At 36.6% G+C, this 18,913-nt stretch overlaps 1 protein-coding gene across 2 annotated transcripts in view; it reads right to left on the bottom strand.

Moving 5' to 3' along the window:
• The window catches only part of LOC124356062 (heterochromatin protein 1-like), a 29,232-nt gene extending 22,660 nt beyond the window's left edge, over window positions 1-6,572 (bottom strand). The window contains exons 1-2 of one of the 2 annotated variants that reach the window (XM_046807225.1): window positions 6,181-6,572; window positions 139-645 (exon numbers count right to left, since the gene is read on the bottom strand). In XM_046807225.1, the coding sequence (XP_046663181.1) occupies window positions 139-645; window positions 6,181-6,348 (675 nt within the window). In that variant the 5' untranslated portion in view covers window positions 6,349-6,572. The remainder of the gene's footprint in view (window positions 1-138; window positions 646-6,180) is intronic. The other variant, XM_046807226.1, reaches the window with a different exon arrangement.
• Between the last annotated feature and the right edge of the window lie 12,341 nt (window positions 6,573-18,913).

Raw genomic sequence — 18,913 nt, 5'->3', positions numbered from 1 at the left:
TAACACTAAATTCCAAGATTTTTTAAAGGTTCCCAACTGGCAGACACAAAAATATAATCAGACAAAATCATATTCTACAACAAAATTTATCTGGAATAAATATAGAGAGAAAAAAATTATAATTATAAAATTACTTACCTCATAATTTTTCCCATCAGTAACTGATTCAACACTGTCATCATCATCATCATCATCATCCTTCTCTGAGAATTTTCTGTTTTTGTCCGGTGATTCTTTTGTTTCCTGTTTTGATTTTGACAAATCTTTTTTGGCTCCTTTACTGACTTTTTTCTTTACATCAACATCTTCACTGTCACTTTTATCTTCATCCTCTTTTTGTAATGTAACTTCAGTTTTTGATTTTGACCTTTTTTTTGCCTTTTTATTGGCTGGTTTTTTATTTCGTTTTTTGGTCCTCTTTTTTCCTTTTTCAGCATTGCTTTCTTCATCAGACTCGCTGTCCGATTCTTCCTTGACCTTCTCAATCAGTTTTGGATTGTCTAACTTGAAAGCATCCAGAACCTCTGAGCAAGACTGCAACACTGACTCGTTCTCCCAAGTGTCATTGTCTTCCTTGTAGCCCTTCCATCTCACCAGGAACTGCCTCTTGCCGTGGTACACTCTTGTATGAACTATTTTCTCAACCTACAATTTTAACTGATGTTAGGCTACGAAAGTTATACAATTCATAACATAAGGCATACTTAATTTTGATGTGGAAACCACTGGATACAAGTAATTTAATACAAAAACCCCCCTAAGAAGGGGGGCCCTCCTGTTTGGTGCTGCTCAGAAATTTGCTTCTGCACAGGTTTCTTTACAACCGGTTTACCTATAATAAATAGTAATGGAACTAAAACACTAAACAACAATTAGATCAGGTAGGCCTAATAGGAAAAATCTCATTTAAAAAAATAGAGAAACAATAACCAGAAGACAAACATCTTGAAACCTATAAAAGACACTTAATCATCTTACTTGTTATTTCGTTTATTTTTTACTTTTATTTTGATGAAGTCACTTTGAAATCAAATATGATGTTTGCCTACAACCAAAAATTGTATACATCAGTTGATTTAAGTTAATTTTAAGTTATTAATCATCAGCTAATTATATTGATGGAAGAGTAAATATGAAATTAATGACCAGAGTGCAAAATACAAGTTAATAATACTGAAATCAGGAGAATTTTAACCAAATAAACCTCGTTTTTGTTCATATAGACCTTCTGAGAGTAAAAGTTTATATTGCTGCCAATACGAATCATAAATCATTAAATTCTAAAGGCTCACAAATGACTGAGGCTATTTATTTAGTGCTAGCTAAGAAATACAACTTGACAAAGCAAACAAAATATTGTAAATTAATCTAAACTTAACTTCCTATCTTGTAAGAAAAGTAGTTCCGATTTTAATATTCTAAAATTCATTATTTGCCATTTTAATCCCTTTAAAACCTTAAACATTTTGTTCAAGAGGCCGATTGCAAGTATTTAATAATACAAATCTTGTTACCAATGACAATAAAAGTAAATTTTAAAATAATGCAAACAAATTTAACCAAACTTTCTACAATTGTATAAATAGTATTCAAAACGGTAAGTTTTGTTACTTTAGGTACATTATAATAGTTATTGTTTTTTTTTAACGGACATTGCTTAAAAATTAAATTTTTAAAAAGAACAGATAACTATTAAATCTTGGAAAAAATTTTTATTTCATAAAAAGCACTATAGTACAAGATATATGACTGCAAACCTGGTGATATGGGCAGTCACCACACCCACTTCCCCCTCACCTTGCAGTGTGAGGCGACAGGACGACATCTCGCTTCCCGTTGTTTACATCTGTTTGTTCTTAGGTTTTGATTATTCTGGATATTTTTATTTAATTATTATTGTTTGCTTAAGTTCTATATGGTCAGTGTAAATGTGTTAATTTAAATCGTGAAGGTAAACGATTCAGGAAGATAGGTGAGCAGTAAAAATCACTTGATTATCGTATCATAAGCTATTCTTCTGTTACAGCTGACAACACCGTTCCACAGCCCAGGCTTGAATTGATGTGTCTCGTAATATAACAGTTGAACCATCAGCGTAGGCTACAGCAGCACCAAAGATGACAATTGCAAATCTCATTACCGATGTGGATAAAAGTAAAATGGGAATAACACAAAGAAATTTAACCAAACTGTCTACAAATGAATACATAGTATAAAAAACATTAATTGATTACTTTAGCCCAGGGCTGCCCAACCTACGGCCCGCGGGTCGAATCCGGCCCGCGAGTCAGTTTTATGTGGCCCGCCTTGTTGCCAAAACAACCAAATTTGTTTACAAGCATTAGAAATATTAAATAAATACAAATTTTGAGAACCAAGCAGTCCAGCCGATTTCACGTAGAACGAGCCGTATTCATTTGGTGGAGTATGAGTGTTGAAAGAAGTAAAGTAGTTGCAGACAGATTTCACTGACTACGGTGGTGGCTGCCGGCTGGCGAATAGAGCGCGCATAAAGCACGGCACAGCGCGTGGTGCGGCGACGTAACCCCTACCCAACTCAAGGTCACCACTCGCCACGTGACTTGTTTATTTCCACTACCTCATTTATGGTGGTAATTTGTATGTCCTAGTATCCTAGTAGGATTAATTAAAATCAATGTATTCAATTTATTGGTGACTTTTTTATTGTTCCCTCAGAATTAGAGCAAACATCCAAAAGTCTGGGTTTATATTTATTTCTACTAAAAGAACCTAAAAACATAATATATTATAAACCTTTACCTAACAACTAATAAATAATAAGAAATTACAATAATCAGGAAACAAGGGCCAAATAACCTTAAAACTCATATTTTGCACAAGATTTCTGGAACAAACCTCGGGCAATACGTTTTGTTTGGGGTTCCAAATCCCCAGGGATGTTGGCCCGCCATAGGCTTTACAATATGGCCCTTGGGTAAAAAAGGTTGGGCACCCCTGCTTTAGCCAATTCAACAATATTTCTTGTTTTTCAAACGGAAAATGCTAAAAAATTGAATTATAAAAACAACAGATAACAATTAAATTTTGGAAATATTTTTTAAATCTTGTAAAACGCATTATAGTATGAGACATGTCATTGAAATCTTGGCCATATAGACAGTCACCAAACCCCACTTTCTCCCTCACATTGCGGTGTTGCTGCATTTTCACATCAACTGATTCTCAACCCATGCTTGAGTTGATATATCTCATACTATAGTAGTTAAACGATATTTAATTGCACCAACTTTTCATTTTAGTAACATCTTTTAAATAAAAAAAAGATAGTTAACTTTAGAAAACTATACAAAATAGCACTGATGTGTCAAAGACACATCAAAAGGACACTATGATTTACTGGGTCTTTCTCAGTTGCAAGATATTTGTTTTGTTATGTTTTCTTTATTATTTAAATGTAATTTTTCCCATCACCTGTCTTAATATTAACGTTTGTTTAATGGCCTTGGTTCCTTTATTATTTATGACATTAAGTTACGTAATTATTTAAACTATTTCTATTAATTTGAAACAAATAACTTTAATTTAGTGTTTAGGTTTATTGACTGGTAGTTAAATATAAAGTATCGATGATTGTAATAAGAAATATAAAAACCAGGTCCGCTTATCCTACTCTGCCCATTATGAATTGCTAAAAAAACTTACAGCAATGTATATTTCTCTGCTCATGGAAAAATTTGCTATTCTAAAAGTTATATTGCTACTATATTTAGGATAATATACAAAGTAAGAACACTATTATAGCCTATCAATGTGTTATACAATTACGGCAAACAGGAAAAAATTTCAAATACGCACTTATTTATTAAAAATATTGAAAAAAAAAATTAATATAAACAGTACAACATTAGGGTTGAGTACGATAAGTAGTCCTGGTTTTTATATCAATACTGAAACTATATTACTTAATTATAACTAGTTATAACCAACTGTTACTGATTTTGAATTATAACTAACTTGTATAAACACTAAATAATAAACACATCTTTTGTAGACAATAACAGACAGTCGAAAGCTCACGTAGGACCATGAATCTTAGTTTTAAAAGTGGCATATTATGTGACCTGCTTGCAGATCATCTCTATATTTATACAGAAGAGAAATACGGTTTTCTAGAGAAGATACTTTCGATAACTTCTTCTAAGTGCTTAATCTTTGCTACCAAAGAGAAAACATAAATATTTAGCATATTTCATATTTTCTGCACAACATATTTCACAACAACATGTTTGTTATATTGTTATGATTTATTTATTACTTATTACTTTTTCTATTTCCAGTTCTCATTGCTTGTTTGATTTTTATAGCTCTTTTGTTCTTTGTGAGATTGTCACTATGTATGTTATATTAATTATTTTAATTACAAACATGATTTATATTATAAATATAGATATTTTGATATGATTGATAGACTCATATTCAATATATGAATTTTAAGTATTGAACATTTTATCAATCAATATAAAAACCGGGTCTGCTTATACATTTCCTTCAGGACAAAATTTCCAGGCCAATTTATAGGCTAGGCCTATTCTGAATTTTAAATACATGTGCATACTTTATTGCAAATTTTGTTTTTACTTTTTCGTTAACCTTTTTAAATTTCTAAAGTAATTATTTTTTTGTGTAGGGTACGATAAGCGGACCCGGTTTTTTATATCGAAATTGGCAAACTATATTACTTAATCATAACCATCAATATAATCAATCAATACTTAATAATTATTTTGAACAATTAACTTAAATAATCCATATCAACAGCTGTACACATTTTAAAATAATACTCGTAATGTAATATTTTAATTTTATATAGGCCTAAGCAACACTTTATTATTAAAAATGGCAGTCAATTTTAGAAAACTACACGACATTGTTTTGAAAGATGATAAGACATGTTTTTCGTGACTTCAACATGTTAGACTCGTACCGAAAAACCCATTATGTGAAATTTGTGGGAAAGAAACAATTGTAACTGAGAGGAGCAAATATGGTCGTCTTCAGTTTTCCTAATTTTGGTTATAATTTGTTTGATCACTGTAAATATTAAATTCACATTTTAATTAAAAACATATAATTGTTATTGAGGACTATAGGTACTTTTATATTGATTGATATTCTAGGATTTGAGATGCGAATATTAGGTATCGATGACTATATTCTTCGATATAAAAAACCGGGTCCGCTTATCGTACCCTAACCCACTTTATATTTAAAGTTAATATTTATCTAGGTTTATTCTAAATTTTACAAGGACAGTCTGCAAAACCTCATAAAACGGGTATGCATATAAAATATGATGGAAGCTCCAGGGTTAACTAGCCTACTTATTTCAGCCTCTGAGCTTGGAATTTTTTAATTTTATAACTATAAGTGGGTACGGTCCAATAAGCGGACCCGGTTTTTTATATCGAAATTGGCAAACGATATTACTTAATCATAACCATCGATATAATCAATCGATACTGATGAATTATTTTTAACAACTTAAATAATCTATATGAACAGCTGTAAACACTTTCAAATAATACAAGGTAATATTATAAATTTCACGTAACATTGTGTATTAATATGGCCGTCAATCTTAGGAAGCTTCATGAAATTGCTTTAATAGACGATAAAATATGTTTTTTATGGCTTCAGGATGTTGGGTTAGTACCTAAGAATCCATTATGTGATATTTGTGGAAAGGTAACAAATGTAACTGTCAGAGGAGCTAACATGGTCGTCTTCAGATGCAAAAAAAGAAGGTAATGGTAGACACAACTTTAGTAAAAACGTTTTCGTTCTGTTTCATTTAGTTAAAGTTATGAGTTTCCCTGATTATTTTGGTTATGTTCATTTATTATTTGTTATCATTAAATTCACATTTTAATTTAAACATATGATTGTTATTACTTTTATATCGATTGATAGTCTATGATTCGATATGCGAATATTAGGTATCGATGATTATATTCTTCGATATAAAAAACCGGGTCCGCTTATTGGACCCTACCCCTATAAGTAAACTAGCTTATTTGCATTGCTGCTTAGTTATAAATATAAGCATATTATGTGCACAATGACTACTTAAATTTGAATTAATTTTACTAAACTCACTAAATTTTACGTAGGCTAAGCTAAGCTCTATATTGGACTTACTTCATAGTTTGAGTTGTCATTTTCCTTGTCAGTAGAACCATTAGTATCTTCATTATCATTATTAGGATTCACTTCCTGTTTTTCATTATCGTTTGTATCAGTTTCTTCAGGTTTCGTTTTGTTTACATCTTGTTTTTGTTTCTTGGCCTTCGCTGATGTACGAGCCATTTTAGCGAATTTAAAGATTTTTGATAAAACAAAGGAAACGTCTATTAGCCTATTGTATCCTAAAATACTAGAATTAAAATGGCTCGATTCCAAAATCCTAAGACTATAACAAGTACAGAATATAATTTTAACATGCCTTAAAGTTTTGTTATTTTTATGCGCTTTCCACTAACTAGTCGACAACAAACAAATACAAACAAACTACTACAAACAAAACGATGGCGTTTGTACATGTACATTTGCTTTTTTCTGGTTTTGTTATAAAAAGAGGGATATTATGTCTTCATGAAGCCAAATGGTGCAACTTCATTCTTCTTTCTTGTTTGCTATATTCAGCGGGTTTGGCTACTTTGGTTATGGAACATTAATAAGTATTTATTTTTAATCGTATTTTACTTTTAACACTCAGTTAATGAAATCACTTTTAGACACTGCTTCTTGCATAAGGTTGTTCAATTTGTTCCAAAGTTGTTTTTTTTATCTGGTGTTGAGATTTACCGTGTTGATTTTAATCACTTTGGGAAGAGAATTAGTAGTCAAGATACAAACATTAGTCAATGTAACAGACTGTATACTTAATTATATTTTTAGCACTTCCAATTGTCTGTTATGATAAAGTATGTTATATTGACTTGTAATAAGACTTGGTCCATACAGCTCATTGTTGAAATTATTTCAATTGTCTGCTGTATTTATAAGGTTGATTTAACGGAGTTTTTGTTTTTTATGCCAGTACCCAGTACTTATGGTGGTAAGCCCACCAAATATGTTAGTTAAGATTAAATGGGTGATCTGGTTCTTCTTCTTTTGTGCAGTGGGGGTAAAGCTGCCTTTGCATGTAAAGCTGTATTTAAAGACGTCATGGCCCTGAAAATATATCTTATTAAAGTGTGGTTTGAATTACTTCTAAGCTATCAAGATTGGCTTTAAAGCCATCTCTGAGAAAGAGGCATTTGCATTCCAGCTTGGTTCTAGTTACACTTGTATAAACCTTTGTAAGGCGTTGGGGGTGGGCATCTTGCCTTCCGCAGGCTAGAGATCTAAGAATGTCAAGATTCTTTAGACTACCCTGGAACACTCTATCTTCCACCAGAACATCAAATTAAAACCCTTTCATTACTTTTTGTCCATTTAAATACAGTATTTTGGGAGGTCACTGAAATTTTATTCATTCAGAACCTGCAACAATGCCTCAAATCTAATGTCCCCTTTGTCTTTATAAGATTGTACAACAGACATAGGCCTTCTCAATAACTTGAGAATCTACTCCAATCCCCTTTTTGAAACTCCTATTTAAAAGCTTATATTATCAGGATTTGATATGGAAATAAGTGTAAGACTATTCTAGTTTGCGAAATTAATTTCCACACAAATAAGAAAGTGATCCAATCATCCAGTTATCCATTAGGTTATTGAAATGAAATGAAATATTTCTTTATTTGAGGCGAAATTAGGGCCTCATGGCCCTTTCTTACATTTAACCTCATATAGACAGTGGAGGATTTCCCATTAGACACGATAGGCAACTGCCTAGGGACCGCAGGTATAAAGGGACCGCAAACCCCAAAAATAAAAAAAAGATTTTCCTCCAGTACATAAAATGGTTTTATTCATATAAAACGAGTTTTTCAATGTACAGTAGACTAGACTCCCGATTTACCGCGAGCGGGTTAACCGCGATGCTATCCGCAAAGAAAATTTTAAAAACCCGTAAATTTACGCTACACAAGAATTGTAGTAATTTAAATGCGCGATCGCCTTCGTTCATCTTTCCGCGCCCCGTCTATAGGGCCGTCCTTCCGTGCGCTCAGTATAGTTGCCGCGCCCGCGCCAGACGACCAATCACAGAGTGGGGGAAGCGGTTAAGCCCGACACGACACGACAGTAAGGCTCGATGCACACTTGCGTATTTGCAAGTAGCGTGCACGCCGCGGGCAAGCTGCGTGCGCTTGGCTTGTTTTTCCCGTCAATACATACTACAGCGGTTTTTCGGCGTCTTCAGTCTCTTTGCACCTCCCAAGCAGCATGGAAGGTCACAGACAACGTGTTGCATTTGCGTTTGCTGCGTATGATTATTTATACAATGACAAAAAGCGAAGTATGTGGGTGCATCCCTTAGTTAGTGCTCGTTTGTTAAAAGGGGCGTTTGTTACGCTTTTCCAAGATCTTCGTCGAGATGAGAAGAAATTTTTCAATTATTTTAGGATGAGTGTAGTATCATTTGATGAACTTGAAGCAAAACTAAACGACACAATCAAAAGTAAAGATACTAGATGCAGACTATCAATACCTCCTATTGAAATGTTAGCTGTTACTCTCAGGTAAGCATAACAATAAATATATAACAACTACAGCACGACCTGTCACATCCGGATCAATGTGGCGACAGACCGATCCGGATGTGAATAAATCCGTACATCACCAGACCATCTAAAAATAGCTGTTAGAGGCCTGAAATAGCTAACGATTGTTGGGTTTTAAGTCTTTTATTTACGTTTATGATGTTTTAGGCATATAATATAATATAGGATGTGACAGGTTGTACTGTATTACCGTATGATTAAAATATGTGTAACTGTCATTTTAACTGTCAATAACTCTAAACAGAAAATATTCAAAAACTACTTTTTTATTTCCAAAATTAACATTGTTGTTTTTTAATAAAGACTTAATTCAATAGGCGATTGTAGAACCAAGCATTTGATTGAATATACTATTCAAACTGGAGTAGATACTGTTATGTAACTCGATAAACTAAAGCAATAGATTGATAAAGAGTCTAGATCGTCTGCTATTCAATTCGGAACTATCCAATTTATTTTATAAGTAAAATTCTTTTAATTAAGTTGTCACACTTTATTGATGTATAAATGGAAAATGGAGAACTACTACGCATTTCCGGGTAAAAATATATAACTTAAGGGACTTAAAAATGTATGGACATAAATTGGTAGAATCGTGAAGAAATATTTCTTTTATTGAAAATAGTAAAAACAAAAATTTAGTATTTGTATTGCAGTATTTGTTAAACTAAATAATACTGCACTTACTTACAACATGTTTTACAAATGAGTTAGCCTGTAAATATTCTATCGAGGCTAATTTGTTGAATACTCGCTATCAAAAATGTCCATGGAGTCTCCATAATTTGAGTTCACTGACGAAGACCCGTAAGGTGAAAGTGTGGTGTAAGAGGGACCTGACGGAGAACCAGATGGATTGCTGCCATATCCTGTACCTGACAAATGAGATGTAGAAGAACAACTTGTTGGAGCTGCAGAAAATGGTGGATGATTTTGATAGGCTCCTGTACGCTCAAGTGATCTATAACGACTTATCAATTTCATGACTTCACATCTAAATTCCAGTTTGTGATCCAGGGACAGACTTTTAACGGCAGGAATGATGGAATCAAAAAATGACTTGTCATCATCAGGTACTTCTACAGTAGGAGTTGGTGCCTTATTCATAAACTTAATTAAGGATTTTCAATTATTCTCCGTCGTTTAGCTGCTGGTATTTTTCTAAATTATCTGAAGGATCATCTGTAGGTGTCTCACTTGTCGCTTGGTCAGAAGAATTTTTGTGTGGAGAAATACTGTCATCGTTATTGTCATTTTCCTCCTCCTCCACTATGCTGTTTTCAGTTGGTACCGCTTCTATTGTCTGTTGCAGAAAAGACAGCTGTCGTGCATACAGATAACGTCTTCCGGACAAAGCTCCCTGTCCAGATTTGTCTTTCTTTATCTCTGTTTTCTTGTAGTTGTCGATAATATTCTTCCAACGCTTCATTAGCTTTTTGCATAAAACAAACACAGTTTAAAAAAAATACAATTACATTTGGTTCGTTAGGGGCCCTGTGTTTATACATTGGTGTTTTAAAATTCCTTAGACTATATTACCCTATACTGAAAATTACATTATACTTTTGAAAAATAGTGCTATGGCTACTCAGATTGTTAGTTTTAATCATGCGATATATAATTTGGGTTTTTCATAATTGATACGGTTTCTTTTATTTTCAGATACTTAGGCAGTGGGTGCACAATGATTGACCTTCACTATCGGTACAGGCTTGGACACTCAACTGTACTATCTTGTACTACTCAACGGGAAACTGGGTGAATGAAACTACTTTTAGTATATAATAACGGCCGTGGGAATAACACACTGGACCGGAGTATCGAGGTTACGGTTCATGACTGAGGTATTTAGAGGTGGTGGTAGGACAAGGAGGGGGGAGCGTCATCCCTTGGCCAATAGGATTTATTCATACGATATCCATTGCCAACATATTACATACACTGTAAGAATAGATATAGTCCTGCACTATATAATATACCACAGATATCACATCAACGATTTGCAAAATTGTTAGAAAATGTGTGGGACAGTGTGGAAAGTCTTGGCGAAAGAGTGTATTCCGGAATTCTCAGAGCAAAGATGGTTGGAAACTGCCGAAGGATTTCAAAAGGAGGCGAATTTTCCCAAATTGCTTGGGCGCGTTAGATGGGAAGCACTTACGTATCGTGAAACCAGACTTAGCTGGATCACAATTTTTCAACTACAAAAAATTTCACTCGATAGTACTATTTGTTGTAGCTGATGCTTACTACCAGTTCAGTTACGTTGAAGTTGGATCTTGTGGACGGGAATTAGACAGCACAATATTTGAAAAGTCTAAATTAAACATTTTGTTGAATAACAATAAAGCTTGCATTCCGAAAGGAAGACCTAGTCTGCCTGATACAGCGGAACCAGTAATGCCTTTCACTTTCCTTGAAGATGAGGCATTTAGTCTATCTGAACACATCATGAGACCATTTACTGGTACTTTTCTCTCTCACTAGAAGCGGGTTTTCAATTATCGTCTTTGTCGAGGTAGACGTTTTGTGGAATGCGCATTCGGCATTCTCACCAATAAATGGAGAATATTTCACAGACCCATGAATATTGACTTGAGTCTGACAATACTCATTGTCAAGTGTTGTTGCGTGCTTCATAATTTTGTGCGTCAGAGAGATGGTGTCATTTTTGAAGACACATTAAGCGTGCAAGGTGTGTTTAATATAAACAATGATGTTCCGGCTGTACAAGGGGGTAAACCACTAAATGCTAGAAGAAACTTTTTAGCAGATTATTTTGTTAGCAGTGTTGGAAGTCTACCATGGCAAGATATGTACATGCAAGTTTACATAAGGGGGTTTTTATGTACCCCTGTTTTTTATAAGGGGTAACTAATATTTTTGAAAAATATTTTGTTAAGTCTTCACTTTGTAAATTTAGCATTAGCATATTCATAAATAAACTAATTACAACAGCTTACGGTGTACGTGTGTATTACATTAAGACCTGCCTTAAGTGGCATGAACAAATACCACGATGGGATAAATAGTCACTTTATATGTTTAACCCTAGTGCCACCATATTAACTGCTCGGCGCCCAGCCCAATTTTGATATATATTTCTGTAGAAAACTGTAAAAATAGAATATTGATCCAAACCATAAATATGACATAAGTTTTTGTACATTAATTTTTTTTAGGATAAATTTGTAAAACTTACCTATTTCATTTTTTTCTTTGTCGGATTTCTCATTAAATCCTTCGAAGAACTCCTCACAAACGATGAACCAGGCTCCTCTCTTTTTAATCCTGTCATGGTAATGTTCTGATGTCGTATCCCATATGACAGGCTGGTTTTTGACAGCAGCAATAAACAGTTCAGTATCGACGTTGATATCCATCGCGCGGTCAATGTGTACTCGCTGATTGCCTAGCAAAGACTGCCAAGCCGCCAGACTTGTTGTGCAAGCCGCGTGGACGCCGCGGCGTAGCAGTAGTGGCGTCCTTCCGAGCTCACGCTGCTTGCAAGTCGCTTGTTAGTCGCTTGCACGCTGCGGCTCCGCTCGAGTGTGCACTACCTAACTAACAACTCACTACTGCTAAACCGCCGGCGGTCATACGCAGCTTGCCCGCGGCGTGCACGCTACTTGCAAATACGCAAGTGTGCATCGAGCCTAAGATGCTCCTGCTAGCTCCCGCTTGACAGCTAGTGTAGTGATCGGCACTACCCCAGCAGGGTTGAACGTTGTTGTTGACGGTTCTGTTCGAGTATAGTTGTTGATATATGTTTTAAACGTGCTGTTACATTTAATCTATGAAGTACGAGTATATTACTAGTATACTATCTATTTTTGTTTTAGTTTAGTAACAGTTCAGTCATTCGTATTTCAGTGAGTATGCCTAGTATGAGTGAAGTGAATTACTGAACAGTGAACAAAGTACCTAACTGACGTCCATCAGTCCATCAAAGATGTCTCAAAATTTGCATTCAGCGAGTGGTGCTTTCAAGCTTAAGTTAAAAAAGGCAAAAGATGATGCTGCCTCTAAATTATTAGATAAAACCCTTAAACTAAACACATTTTTCATAACCTCCAAAACACCTACATTTGACATCAAAGCGACTGGAGAAGGATCAGGGACAAATGCATTACAAGACGTGTCTACACGTAGTTGTAGCTCGGAAACAAGCCCTGAAAGTAGTTTTTTAAGTAATAAACAAGACGCCCTTCACGATGATGATAAATACAAACACTCAGTTATACACAGCCTTCCGGATTCAAATCCACAAATACAGTCTACCAGTAGTCTTAATGTACCAGAGAAGAATGTTAACTTTGATTTAACTGATCCAAATTGTTGGAGGCCATTGACCAACGAAATGAAAGACATTATAATTAAAAGCTTACCAAAGCACCTATCAAAAATTACAGATTGTGACTTTTCAACATCTAAGCGTGTGTATTCAGATAAAACAACGCGTTATGCCAACAACAGCATGCTGTTTACGCGCATGAAAAATGGACAATTACAAAATAGGGAACGGCTGATGTATTCACATTCTGCAGGTTGTTTTTATTGTGTCCCTTGTACCCTATTTCACAATGAATCAATTAATTGTGACACTGCTTTTACAAATAGATTTAATGATTGGAAGAATGTAAGCCGCCTTCACAACATGAAAAAAGTTCAGCTCATACAAATAGCACCCTTTCTTTTGTTAAGAGAGGAAATGTTCTTGGTAAAATTGATTCTGCATTGCATCAACAGTACATGAAAGAAGTAGACTACTGGCGTAAAGTTTTATCACGCGTTATTCACGTAATAAAGTTCCTTGGGTCTCGGGGATTGGCCTTTCGGGGTTCTAAGAATGAAGTGTTTGGTTCTTTAACAAATGGGAACTTCATGGGAATACTAGAGGTTGTAGCTGAGTATGACGATTTTTTAAAAGCATATCTTCAAACGCATGGCAATCCTGGAACAGGAAAAGTGAGTTACTTGTCAACAACGATATGCAATGAATTGGCTGAAATAATGCATAAAAAAATTGTTTCAACCATCGTCGAGGAGTTAAAATTAAGCAAATACTATTCTATCAGTATTGATTCTACACCCAATATAACTCATCACGATCAGTTAACATTTATTGTTCGTTACATTGTAGATGATGAGTGTCCAATAGAAAGATTTTTAAGCTTTATCAGAATAGACGATCACACTGGTGCCGGAATGGAAGAAGTTGTTTTGAACATGTTGGCTTCCCTAAAAATACCTTTAGATGATATGAGAGGCCAGTCGTACGACAATGCCGTGAATATGTCTGGTCAGTACTCAGGACTTCAATCACGAATCAAAGGCCACAATCAACTTGCGGAATTCATTCCATGTTCCGCTCATTCATTGAATTTAGAAGGAACACATGCAGCTAGCTCTTGCCTTCAAGCAACCAAGTTATTTATGTTTATCCAAGAACTATATGTTTTCTTTAGTGCATCAACTTCAAGATGGGTGACCATTGAAAACCTGATAAAGGACAGCGATAGTAAACAAAAGCTTTTACCTAAGAGACTTAATACTACAAGGTGGTTAGCCAAGTGGAATGCTTCAAGAGCTTTAATTGTTAACTACTGGGAGTTTCTTCTTGCAGCACTTGAAAAAATAGCGGAGAACCCACAAGAAAAACCAGAATGTAGAGTTGCAGCTGAGGGTCTATGCAATTCGTTTGGCAAAATTGAAATAGCAATACTACTGGTAGTTTGGAATGATATCCTTGAACGTTTCAACGCTGCTAGTAAAACCATGCAAAGCACAAGTGCTGACTTGGGAATGGTTTGTAATCTGTATAAATCACTTACAGATTACGTACAGACCCTTAGAGAGAGATATGATTACTATGAACAAAAGGGTATGGAATTAATAAAAAGTGAGGTAGCTAACTACGAGGAAGACACGAAAAGGAGAAGGAAGAGAAATAGAATGTCAGATGAAGACGAATTAAATGGCACTGATAATGATACCAGTAGCTTTGATGGAAGACAAAACATGATTGTAAATACATTTTATATTGTTATTGACAATATAACCCAGGAATTAGACAACAGGTCAAAAATTTATTTTGATCAAAATGAGGTTTTTGGTGTTTGGTATAACATGGACAAACTAAATGATGAAGAAATTCGTCAAAAAGCGTGTGGTTTGGTGGATAAATATTCCTGGGATCTCACATCTGAACTTGGGGAAGAACTGATCCATTTTAAAGCGTTTGTGGAAGAAGCTGAAGGTATAGAAGAAAACGCAAAAGAACATCATTTACCTGCCTACTATTTAAAATTTATCAGGGAGAAACAACTGACAACACTCTTCCCAAACATTGATACTGCACTAAAAATCTTATTATGCATGATGTCTTCAAATGCATCGGGAGCACGGTCATTCAGCATTCTCAAACGTGTGAAGAATTACCTACGCAACTCAACCACTGACACCAGGCTGTCCAGCCTAGTTGGGTTTTCTGCAAATGCTGAACTGTTGAATGAACTGAATTTTGATGATATTGTAGACGAGTTTGCTGCATTAATAGCTAGAAAAAATTATTTGTAAGGAAATATAAAACATAAAACTATTCATGTAATCAATGTATAATGTCACTAATATGATTTGAATATTATAAAGTGTACAAAGCCACTAACTTAGTTTTAATTGTAAGTCCCAACCTTTTTTATTTTGTGTAGTTCTGTTTTTTTAAGTAGGGGGGGCCGCAAGTTAACATGTGCCTAGGGGCCGCTAAGGTCATAATCCGCCACTACATATAGAAGCTATAACAAATATTCTTATTTTTTAAATAATAATAAAACTAAATATTTTGCTGTAAAAATTGTAAATATGAATAACAAAAAGTACAACTTTATTGAAGAATATAAACTAAAAAATATATATAATGATTAAAAAGGTATATAAACTTATTTTTAAACACATACTCACACAAAAATAATAACATATACCTGTACTTGTATGTAATGAATATTACAAACACACTACCCTCACACACACTACACATGCCAGTGCAACCGCAGCGAAAGAGACCTATGCCGACCTCGCCCCCACCATCTGCCCCAGATAGTGCTCCCTCAGCGACTCCACGAACCGAGGACGACTCTCTAAGGATGTTATGCTACGAGGAAGGGAATTCCACAGACGACATGACGTTACTACAAAAGACTTGTCATATACAGCAGTACTGTGCAACGGCATGCGGAGCACAGACGAACCAGAGCGAGTTCTATCCACACCACTTTGAAAGACAAATTGGAAATCGTTTGAGAAATAATTTGGAAAGCCAGAATTTTAAAATTGAATGGACCAATGTTAAGATTTTTATTGATCTGAGGTCATTTAACTTCAAGATCTTTGAATTAATATAATAGGGCGTTATATGCTCATCACTCTAAGAGATATTTTTACGTTTAAGTTCAAATGTTGCAAAAGTAAGGTCAAAGGACCCGTGGGGGAATGGCATCCTCATCGGCATCAGCCACTGTCCCAGATGGGATCGTGGGTGATGTACCATCCTCGTCTTGTGCTGCAACTTCTAAAGGAGTGGCAGGGCAAGGGGAGGAAGCCACCTTCCCTTGTCACTATTCCAGTGACAAGGGTAGAAAACCTTTTCCCCCTCTTAGTTTGGCCCTGAAATTGAGAGTAGCTACCTATCCCTTCCTTTCCTGATGGTCCCACCCCTACTTTACCAACAACCCCAGACTAAGGTGTTATGCGACCCGTGCTGAGAGTCTCGTGGCACTGGGGGTATATTCAGTGTCTACAACGGAGCCTTCTGGGAACCAGGGGACACCCAGTCGTAATTACCCTTATCTTCCTAATCGGGTCACTGGGAAGATGGACCGCAAAAACCCGGTTTCTCGTGGGATCAGAATGGAGAATGAACCAAACCAAAACAAAACCAAAACTGAAACTCAAGAGGTAAGCGAAACTCAACCAGAAGAGCTACCGATTGAACAACTAAGAGTGTCTGAGATGACCCCAATGGAGGAAGACAGACTTCTCTTGTCAGAAGGCGAAGTTCGGCCGGAAGAGCCAAAAAAGAAGCGGCTCTCGAGAGGCGAACTACGAAAGCGGAGGATAGAAGAGGCTATCGCTAGAGGTGAGCCGATAATCCCCCGGAAAGAAAGGCAGAAGAGGTGGGAAGAGAAAAACCGAGCTCTGATGAAACCAAACAACGAAGCCGGTTCCTCAAAAGGGAACTTGGTTGTTGTTGGGGCCTCAGAGCAAGGGAAAACTCATTCCGCACCAGCCCAAAAACAACAAACCCCAAGCTATTCAGGTGTGAAGAGGCAGCGATCGCAGCTGACACCTGAAGAACAAGCAAAGGGAGGGGAGAAAAGAAGGAAGGGGCATGATGGAGGTGTCACTAAGAAGACACCCGAAACATATGCCGAAAGGATCTCTGTGGAGAAGCTGGCTATTGCCCGGCTCGAACACCCAGAAGTGAAGCTATCGACGGAAGAAGCCAACAACCTGAAGAAAGTGCTGGGCAAACGCGCCTTTAAGGGCAAAAACGTTAGGATGTCCAGCTGTCATGTTGAAGGTGGAGCGATAGTGGTCGGCTGTGTTAACACAGAAACAAAGGTGTGGCTAGAGAAGCAGGTCCAGGAGCTGAGTCCTTTCGAAGGGGTTCAGCTGAAAATGGGCCCAGCTAAAAGTCTGGTAAGGATGTTTAAAGTATCCACTTTTATCCCTAAGGACATCGAGGTGGACAGCAAGCAAGAGCTGTTCGAAGCCCTCAAAAACCAGAATGACCTTGACACGGATCAATGGACTGCTGTTGGAGGGAAATCTAGTACCAACGGCGAATTCCTGGTCCTTCATGTGGACGAAGACTCCCTGAAGAAGCTGAAGACTCTGGCGATGCGCCCATTTTTGGGCAGTGACAGGATCACCTTCAAGCTGCAGGGAGGTAATGATCAATAGTGGATGACAGCGGTGCTCCAGATAAACTTACACCACAGCAGAGCAGCTACGGCAACACTCTGCCAGAAGATCCTGGCTGACGACATAGGCGTGGTCCTGATCCAAGAACCATGGACCATTGGCAGCCGTGTGATGGGGATGAGCACCGCTAAAGGTAATTTGATATATGATTCTGGCAGTAACAACCCTAGAGCATGTATATATGTCAGTAACAAAATCAAATCACTAAAAATGGCACAAATGTGTTCTAGAGACACAGCCGTGACAGAGGTTCACTTGCAGACAGGTGATGGCAACATCAGAATCCTGTTTGCATCAGTTTACCTCCCATACGATTCTCCAGAACCACCGCCAACTGCGGAGATGAGGCGGTTTGTGGAGTTCGGAACCCTTACGCGGAGGCACCTGATTGTCGGTTGTGACGCGAATGCCCACCACACCGCTTGGGGGAGCAGCAACAGCAACAATCGGGGTGAGTGCCTCTTGAATTTCATAGTAGAATCTAACTTAGTTATTATGAATCAAGGCTGTAAACCTACTTTTGTACAAAGAAGAGGTACAGGGGTAAGAGAAGAGGTCTTAGATATAACTCTGACTAGCAACTTTATTGCAACTAAAGTTTTAAACTGGAGTGTGCTTGATGAAGCATCTGCTTCAGATCATAAGTATATCTCCTTTGACATGAGGTCGTATAAAATAAAGGAGACCTATAGAAACCCAAAGAAAACAGATTGGGTAGCTTTCAATGCAGAGCTAAAAAACAATCTAGTAAGGGAAAATGGGTATCAGGGGCAAGGGGTCGAGGACATGGCGAACTCTTTGAAAAACGCCATGATAGAATCGTACCACAAAGCCTGCCCCCGTGATTGAGAAAAACTCAAGGAAAAAAGCATGTTGGTGGAACCAGGGGCTGGAAACCTTGAGGAAAAACCTTCGCAGAGCATATAATACATGCAAACGTGCAGGGAACTGGGATAGGTACTCTGCTGCTCTAACAGAGTACAATAAAGAGGTGAGAAGAGCTAAGAGAAACTCGTGGAGAGAATTCTGTCAGAGTATTGATAAGGCTCCTGACTGCGCAAAACTCCAAAAAGTCCTAGCTCGAAGCCCCACAAATGCGGTGGGTACTATACTTAGGGAAGATGGGACTCACACCAAGGATCCTGAGGAGACTCTTCAGTGTTTACTGAATACACACTTCCCAGGATCGTTTCAAACCAGTGAAACAGTTGTTAGTGAAT

Source organism: Homalodisca vitripennis, chromosome 2 (genome assembly GCF_021130785.1).
Source record: "Homalodisca vitripennis isolate AUS2020 chromosome 2, UT_GWSS_2.1, whole genome shotgun sequence".
NCBI classification, from domain to species: Eukaryota; Metazoa; Arthropoda; class Insecta; order Hemiptera; family Cicadellidae; genus Homalodisca; species Homalodisca vitripennis.
Note: the sequence above shows the minus strand (reverse complement) of the source record. Positions and strands in the feature narration are given on the sequence as shown.